General features: G+C 42.8%; 1 protein-coding gene across 2 annotated transcripts in view; it reads right to left on the bottom strand.

Moving 5' to 3' along the window:
- Positions 1–2471, bottom strand: part of LPIN1 (lipin 1) — a 148943-nt gene extending 146472 nt beyond the window's left edge. For both annotated transcript variants that reach the window (XM_015406339.1, XM_015406340.1), the window contains exon 1: positions 2213–2471. In XM_015406339.1, the coding sequence (XP_015261825.1) occupies positions 2213–2272 (60 nt within the window). In that variant the 5' untranslated portion in view covers positions 2273–2471. The remainder of the gene's footprint in view (positions 1–2212) is intronic.
- Between the last annotated feature and the right edge of the window lie 6967 nt (positions 2472–9438).

The raw sequence follows: 9438 nt of genomic DNA, 5'->3' as shown, positions 1-9438 counted from the left end.
GGGGATTCCCACGGCTGCACGCGGGATTTCCTGTTGGGGCGCTGATTGTGCCGGCGGCCTCGCGGATAGGCTCCCTGCCTACCTGCCTCGCCGGGCCGGACAATGCTCCCCTCGGCCCCCTTTCCCTCCCCCTTCTTGCCCTGGCCTGGCTGCGGCGGAGAGGCTGCCGGTGGCCGCCCCTGCCTCCTCTCATGCCCTCACGGCCTGCTCGCGCTCTAGGCGAAGGCCTAGTTCGCCTAGCGGGCGAGCCGGCCCTGCCTGCAAGTCCACATTTGCAGCACTGAAAGGATGGGGGAAACAACAGCACACCACCCTCACACCCTTGACACTCTGCACCTGGGATTCATGACCAGCCACTCTGTCCTTCAGGGCAACAGCAGCCCAACATTTCCCCTCCCGTCCATGGCCAGGAAGAACAGACAGAGGGACCAAAGGTGAATGGCTGAGACTTCAGAGTCCTCACAGTCCTGCTATTGGGCTAGAATGCAGGGGGGGGGATCTTCCTGACTGAGGATGAGCAAAGCCTGAAAGCAAAGGAAGCTTGGCAGGCAGGCAGGCAGGCGGGAGAAAGTCAGCAGTGGTTAGGGGCCGATGCTACCAAGTTCAGAGTCCAGTTGCTGGCTAACAGGGGAAGAATGTTAGGGGATCTGCCTTCATCCATCCTTCCTCCTCCTTGAAGAATCCATCCAGTCTTTTTTCACCCCTCATTGATGCCGCTGCTTCTGAGAGAGAATGGGAATAGGAGTGAAAGACTACAAATAGGTATCAAATAGACCCCTTTCATGTCCAGTGACTTGTTTGAAATGCAATTGTAAATGAATCTTTCTTCATGGCTACCAATTAATTCAGAAACTAGATATATGTTGTTAATTGTGGTGCTGCCTTGGATCCATCTCATGGTGTTGTCCACAGGCAAACACAGGAGGTGAATGCATATGGGTAGCACAATAACAGTGCAATAGCTAATGACCTGTAGATCCACTCTTTCACACTTGTGCCCCAGGAATGAAAGAGAAGCTACAAAACACTTTAAGACACACATATGAATTAAGACTTAGAAAACCCAACTATTTCCCAACACATTCAGATTTTGATTCTTTACCTTCTAGTTAGACATTATCAAGCTCCTGGCATCTTGGAACCACTGGTCATATCCCAAAACATAATACTTTTAAATTTATTTTTGAATTACTCTCCCCCCCCCAACCACTGTAGCAGAAGGAAGAGCCTTACAGTGCCACCCTAAACAAAGTTACACCCTTTTAAGTCCATTGGCTTCAGTGCATTTAGAAGGATGTAACTCTCCTTAAGATGGCACTGTTAAACTCTAATCCCACCCCCAACCCTTGCTTCAGTTATTCTTTTTGCTCACACAGTTATTGTCATCAAGATGCAAACACAGGATTCCGAAATATTATTCCATATCACCCCGTCCCTACATTGATGCCCATGACAATGACTCTCAATGCCTACCTACATACACTGCCCTATCAAATCTGCATACCCATGGTGATCTGTGCTATTCAGCCAATGTTTGTGATGCACTTTTCAGACAAGAAATGCGGAAAATATTATTTCCTTCACATACCAATAGTAGCCAGCCATCTCAAGGAGTACAAACAATTTCTACAGGTATGCACATAGCCTCTTTAAATCCTGGAGTAGAGGTTTATAAGAGAGGGATTTGAGTTAAGTTGGCTAATGGAATCCAAATTATAATATTCCTGCAGCTCTTTTTTTAAAAGGTGCACACAGAACTGCAATTCTCAGAGGTGTAGCACATCAGTGTAGCACCTCTGTGTTTATGACTGCAGAGATGATCACTTAACATGTCACTAAGCTTTCAGGCAAAAGGACAATGAAATCAGGTATGATTTCAGTCCAGATGTACCCAGGAGGTCTCTTGTAGCAGTGTTCTGCTCCAGTACATCCCAATTTACAGTACATATCCTCACCCTTAAGTCTTTCCCTGAAGAACAGCATCAACGACAAGAAAGAAAATACACACAACTTTCCTCCTGCAGCTGCATCCAACAGGTAGTTAGCAATGTTAGTAGTTAATGCTTTCCTCGTGCTTCAAACTATTTTATCCAAAAGAGTAACGAAGTAAACAAACTGAGAAGGAAAATCAAGCCTGGCACAAAGAAGCAGCCTTCATAAAACTCTCCTCCTCCTCCTCCTCCTGAATGCTCTTTCAATGAGAAGGCCTTACCCAGGACCAAGGTGACTCAGTGGCTTCTGATGGCATCTTGAGATGGGCCCTTTCCTCCATTGCCAGAGAATTGTGCTGTCAGGGGTTGTTAACACCAGTCTAAGCTTCCGTCAGGAACAAAAATGCTGCCTTAAAGTAATAAGTTGTTGACAACAAAGATCGAGGGGAAATAATTTCTCGGTGATCATGTTTGCTTGCTGATTTAGCCTGCTCAAGTTCTTGGAATCTCAGCCGGGACAAGAAACATGAGCTCAATAGGCCAGTGTACGCTCTTGCTTTGCAACTGACTCCTCAAGTATCCCAGTTAAGTCATAAGCCTTCCTGAAAGCAGAGGCATCTACATGCAGGGAAAACAGATACCGGCAAGAAGTGTTTTGATTAGACAATTCAAATAGTTACACTTAAGGAGGACAAGATTGGTGTTGCAGAATCAAATAGAAGATCAAAGTTTGAGTCCACTGGCATCTTTAAGACCAACAAAGTTTTATTCAAGGTATAAGCTTTTGTGTGCATGCACACTTCTTCAGATAGAATGGGGGGGACTATTCAGGCTACCCATCTGAACCTAGAATCAAGCAGAGCTTTGCTTTTCTTTAGGCAAGCTTTAGGCTTGTTTCACAGTGAGCCTTTTCACACTTTGAACCTAGAATCAAGCAGAGTTTTGCTTTTGCTTTTCTTTAGGCAAGCTGAATGGCTTGTTTCACAGTGAGCCTTTTCACACACATATTACATAGCAACAAAATTAGATTTGTCAGTGTCCTCCAATCTCAGTTTTCTGATCAGTGTGGAACATGTGTTTGCAAACTATTTGTCAAATTCCCATTTTATACTTTTAGGAATGCTACTGTCCATGTTCACATGTTATAGTGAATGTGCATACAATCCATGTAAATTTGATTATTCTTTGTTATAGTACGCTGAGTAATTCTGATGCAATATTCAATGCCTGTATAGCTGAACGTGTGATTTAAACGTTGCTTATTGGTTACTGGTTTTATTTGTAAAGTAGATGTGTTTTGGCTCTTTCTCACAAACAGATGTATGCAGGTACATGCAGAATGTAAGTGCATTCACTGTAACATGTGAACACATCTACTGTATTACATTAAGAGAAGTTCTCAGAAGGAGAGTACAGGTAGGTACCGCCATTTAGCAATGTAAACTTCTTTTGTTGTCTGCAGTGCCATCCCTCCATTTAATATGTACTAAAGGAGTGAGCAAATTTTTCAGACGTTCCACTTTTGAGGACTCCTAGTTGGACATCAGCTCTTCCTGATTCCAGCACACCACAGCCCTTTGTTCCCAGTATTTGCGTTCAGGCAAGCGGGGAGTGCTGGAGAGTTGCCAGAGGTTGCTGCCCACTGCTTTGGAGACCCAGATGTCACCTAGGGTTGCCAGCCTCCAGGTGGGGGGCTGGAGATCTCCTGGAATTACAACTGATTTCCCAGGCAATAGAGATCAGCTCCCCTAGAGAAAACAGCTACTTTGGAGAGCAGACTCTATGGCGTTAGAACCCACTGAAGTCCCTTCCAGGGCTTCACCTCCAAATCTCCAGGTATTTGCCAAGTGGGAGTTTGTAACCCTACAGATGTGGCTGACTCTGTCAGAATGTGGATGGGAAGTCTTCTCAGAGTACCTGCAGCCTCCAAGGCCAATCCTACCTACAGGAATCCTTCAAGAAACCAAACAATAGTGCACCTGACAGCTCTGAATATTTAGGGGACAGAGGACTGGGCCTAGTGGATGTGCCCTGCAAGGTATGTCTGCCCTGAAATAAATTCCCTTTCCCCTTTTAGGTCCCACACTGCAAGGGAAGTGGGCAAGTGACTCACAACCCTACAGTATAGTCTGCTCCCAAACACAACTGGCTGAAAGATCTCAACTGTGTATCCATGTTTTCATGCACATACCTCCCTTAGTTCAGAGATGGATATATGCACAGGCTAAGTAAGCTACAGTTTAGGGCCTGAGATTATATGGGTCTCTAAACTCTCTCTCTCTCTCTCTCTCTCTCTCTCTCTCTCTTTTACTACATTACCATTTTTGGTAATGCTATGGGGCCTCTTAAACCTGACATAGTTCGGAGCCTCAACATGTCTTAATCTGCCCCTGCCTCTGCAGATTTAGGGAAACAAGATTATTCAAGTTCCAAACTTTTTTCTTCATGGATAGGCACAGAAATCCTCTTCCCAACTCCAGGTTGGAAAATTCTGGAAATTTGGGGGAAGAGATCGGGGAGGTTGGCGCTTGGGGAGGGGAGGGAGCTCAGCAGGCGTTTGATGCCATGGAGCCCACCCTCTGAAGCTGTCGTTTTCTTCAAGGGAACTCATTTCTGTGGTCTGGAGATCACTTGCAATTCCGGGAGAACTCCAGGCCTCACCTGAAGGTAGGCAATTCTACTTCCATCTCAGTTTTGTTTCCCACTGCACCCACATGCAACATACTCAATTCACTACCAGAGTGACCGATTCTGCAAAAGCAGTTGTTCCGCCTTGGTCTGCCGTTTCCCCCAGTTGTATTGCTAATTTTCCCACTATTTGCTGCATGGCGGCATTTTGACCAGCATCTCCCCCCAATTTCCTTCTCGTCTTCTTGATCCAAAAAAATAAGAAACAAGAAGACGTGGGGGGAGATGTGGGTCAAAATGCAGCCGCGCAGCAAATAGTGGGAAATTGAGGAGTACAACCGGGGGAAACGGCAGATCGAGCCCGAACAACTGCTTTTAGGGAATCAGTCAGAGAGTGATATTGCCACTAACTTGATTAAGGATATAGCTTTTTCTGTGTTGCTTTTAATTGTGCTTCGCATGTATAAGGTGGAACCATTATTAGGCGCAGAACTTCAGATGCTGAAATGTCCTCACCGTGATTCGCAGGGTAGTTCTTTGTTCTGTTTTACAAATTCTAAAATTAAAGCTACTAATCTGGATCTCTTCTGATTCATATGTTATTCAGCCCCGCAATAACTCAATGAAATAAAATGCAGATTGCTGCACTAATCCTGATACATCTGCTGTTCCCTGTGTAAGGACGCGGTCTTTCTATCAAGTTATATAACGACACTTACTATTTATAGCAAGCTATTAGAAGCTGATTCCCAGAGTCAGTTTTAAACAAATCACGATGAACAAGTCAGTATTCAGTCAGAACTAGGTAGTGTTCAGTATTTATTTACTGCTGGCTGTACATTAGAGATTCAATATTAGAATATACTTACTTTACAGAAAAGGAAACTTTAAATAAAGCTTGAAGGCATTTGGTACAAGAATTAGTCTGCATTTTTCTGACCTTTGAAACATGGGGAGAAGACTTTCAAGCAAATCTTACCAATTTGAATCAGGGTTTCAAAAGGGTTTTTAAAAAAAACTTAACAATTATACAGTTCCAGATGCAGTCAGATTTAGTGATTGTGGGGAGTGGAAGAGTGCCAGCCTATCAATATATGTAATTCTCAGTGTGGCCAGATCGGTGGGTATTTCAAGCCAGAGACTGGAGTAATGAACAGACAAGACATATCTTTTTTCAGCCCCAGGTTTGCAGAAAACTCTGAAATCTTAAGAAAATAAAATAAAATGGTGGGGTTAACCTCAAAAAATGATAAGAGGAGAGACTGTAGTTTTAAGAAATGGATGCCCTTAGTGGCCAGTGCTAGGTAACTGCAATAGTATTGCCAGTGTTTAAGCCTTAGTTTCTGACACTAAAAGGCTGGGGGGGTAGAGGGCAGGGCCCTTTCCAGGTTGTTTTGGCCTTTGAAGGAGGACTCATCAGGCCAGGCCTGGCAGCAACTATCAGGTGACTTGATACCATGCAACTTGCATGACTCACCCAGGCCAAGCTGCTTGCTACTGTTCAACAGCAGCCACCCCACAAAAGCCAGTGCGGTTAGAGCTTCAGACTAGGATCTGGGAGGTCCACATTAGACTCACCAGTCTGCCATGGAAGCTTACTAGGTGATCTTGGGCCGGTCACATACCCTCAGCCTAACTTACTTCACAGGGTTGTTGTAAGGATGAAATGGAGAAGAATGATACAACCTCCTTTGGGACCCCATTGTGGCAAAAGGCAGGGTATAAACAAAGTGGAGATGCAATGGCAGTCTGACATATTAATGGGGAGTGAAGACACAATGCAGCTAATTACCAACTAGGAGGGGTCTCTAGTCTATAAATTCTCCAATATATACGACTTTCGGTGGAGATGCAATGGCAGTCTGACGTATTCACGGGGAGTGAAGACACAATGCAGCTAATTACCAACTAGGAGGGGGTCTCCAGTCCATAAATTCTCCCTAGATTAAAGGGAGATCAAAGAGATAAATCACACATACCTCTTTAGGTTGCTTTTTGGGTGTTTTCTGCTGAGCATCAGCTTTACAGACACCTCCTGATTTAGAGCGACCTGAAGTCTTAGAATTTACAGTCTTGCTCTGGCTGCATTTGGAATCCTGATAAGGACTAAAGCCTGACCTCCTCCACTTCTTAAGATTTATGGACATAATCATCTACAGCTATAGAGAGATTTTCTTGAAGACAAAAAGCGATAACCCTTGCTAAGGTAACTTCTCTCGTGAGATTATAAAATTTTTTAAAGAACTTTCTGAAACAATAACTTTGGCACAAAAATGTAATTAAGAATCAGAAAAGCTAGAAATGAAATTAGGAAAGATAAATGGATGAGGGATTATTTTTCCTATCCTTAATTTTATTTTAGATGAAAGTGTGCATGTGTGAAAGGGGTTTTTTGGCTCTGAAGACAAATCTGCCATGAGACTGTTCTTATATTTACTTTAGAAGATTACCTGTTATTGGATAATTACACATAATAGAAGATAAGACTCTGAGACATTCTGGGACTATTTGACCTTGGTTGCCATGGTGAAAAGGATACAAACTCCTGACAGCTAAAAGTGAAAGTAATAGATTTGAAAACATTCTGAAGTATCTGTGTTTAAGAATTAAAAAATCTTCTGTTGCCATGGTGAAAGGACACCAATTGCTGATAACTAAACTTTCTCTCTGTGTGTCTATCCTTCTGCATTTTATTTTATAATGAATGCCATAAAGAATCCTGACAGGAAAGGTTCATCAGACCAACCTGTCACAGCAGATATGATGCAGAAATTACTTGAACAAATGGGATGCAGAATAGAAAGCAAAACAGTGAATCTCGGAAACAAGATAGAGGCTTTTGGGAGAAGAATGAATGAGAGTCTTGGGAAATCTAAAGAAATGAAAGATGATGTGAAAGAACTCAAAGGAACAATAGGGCATATTACAGAAGAAGTTATGCAAATCAATGATAAAGTGGTTGCTGTAGAAAATATAACAGAAGATATTGACAAAGAACTTGAGAGGCATGTAGATTCCTTAGTCCCTATGGACTTGAGAAAAAAGGAGTATGGTCTGAGACTGAGAGGTATCCAAGAAGAAACCGATGAAGATTTCAGAGAGAGGATTATATTACTTTTGGCCAATTTTCTACCAAGGGAAGAGGAAGATAGGGTATTTACAGAAGATTCTAAAGACTGAGATACAGCTGAAACCAGAGACTTTTTTTGTTAGTTTTAATGGACAATCAGTTGGAAATAAGTCATTGAGTTTTGTTACTATATTTGACTATGGCAGTGAAAATGATATGTGCATAGAAATGGAAATGTCCAACAATACTTACAGTAGAAAAATGGTTAGAGAAGATGTTGGACTTCATAGCTTTGGCTAAATTTATAGTATTGGTTAGGGATAATTACTGCACCTATTAGAGATTGGCCTTTTGTATGAAAAAGATAAGGATGGCTTGATGATTTGTGGCTTTTCTGAATAAGAAATTTGCATAAGGGGAAACAAAAAGAGAGTTCTTGTTTTTTTATATATATGCAAGGAAAATCTTGTAATCAAAATTCGATTTGTTGTAGAGAAAATCAGAAGTCTTTTATGTTTCCCTTCCTTTTTTTCTTTTTCCTTTCTTTTCCTTTGTGTTTGTTTTTCTTCTTCATGTTGTATTTTCTTGATGTTTGTGTATGGTTTAATTTTTTTGTATGTTTCCCAGTTTTATTCCTTTAATAAAATTAAAATTCTGTTAAAAGAAAAAGAAACAATATATAGCTGAAGATCGGGGCAGATTTATTGTTTATTTATTACATTCGCTTTTAAGCTGCCATCCCCCGAAGGACAGGGCTCAGGGCGGTGTACAACACTACTGTATAATACATCATTAAAAGCCCATTAAAACCAACAAAACACAGCAAGTAGCTTAACAGATGGCACTAAAAATTCTAACGGTGCCACTGCCTCAGGGGGAGGCAGGGGGTGGGAGCGCGAAAAAGATGGAACCATCGCTGTCCTCAACCAAATGCCTGGTGGAATAACTCTGCTTTACAGGCCCTGCGGAATTGCATGAAGTCCCACAGGGCACAGATGTTATTCGGCTGAGAGTTCCACCAGGTTGGAAAATGCCCTGACTCTAGTCAAGGACAGCTGGATAGCTCTTGGGCTGGCAAACAGCAACACATTTTGACCAACAGAGTGCAATGTTCTCCTGGGGGCGTACTAGGAGACATGGTCCCAAATATATGTAGGTCCCAGATAGGTTGGTGAGCAAGTGAGAAGGAGAGAAGGGGCATGGAAAGGGGAAAGGATATATGGCTTACCAGGATGAAGGAAAGAGGAAAGAATATGGGGAGGGTGACACAGAGAAAATGAGGTGCTCCTCATCTGTAAGTTCTTCTGGGTTCCCTACTGTTCAACTTAACCCAGACTCCCACAGAACTGGGCCATAGTTTTCCCAGGTAGAGGCTGCCAGGGGAAGGAGGGAAAGCTAAATATGAGGGGGCAGATAAAGGCAGGTTGGCCGGTGGGTGGCAGGAAAAGGTGAGAGGCTATGAGGAAGGGAAACAAGAGGGGGGGGCGGCAATGAGATCTGTTCTGTAAATTCCTGTGTGTCTTCCACTTGTGAGATTACTGTTTGGTTTGTTCAAACTTAACATTATTGCCTTTTACATTCAATAATTCAGCTGCTGAGATATTTCCAACCTCACCCATCCTCAGACGGCAGCATGATTGTTCCTTAGTATTTCATTGCTGCTAAGGCAGGATTGTGGATTCACTCTTTTATTTTAATCCTGGGGGGGGAAACAACAAATCATTACCCTTCAAGTAGTTCACATGACCATTTTTGAGGTAGGTGAGTTGCCACCCATACAGTGGGATGAAAGTGGATCTCCAGATTTTG

This window comes from Gekko japonicus, unplaced genomic scaffold, assembly GCF_001447785.1.
Source record: "Gekko japonicus isolate JY-2015 unplaced genomic scaffold, Gekko_japonicus_V1.1 scaffold2214, whole genome shotgun sequence".
Classification (NCBI taxonomy): Eukaryota; Metazoa; Chordata; class Lepidosauria; order Squamata; family Gekkonidae; genus Gekko; species Gekko japonicus.
This window is presented reverse-complemented; position numbering and strand designations above follow the sequence as displayed.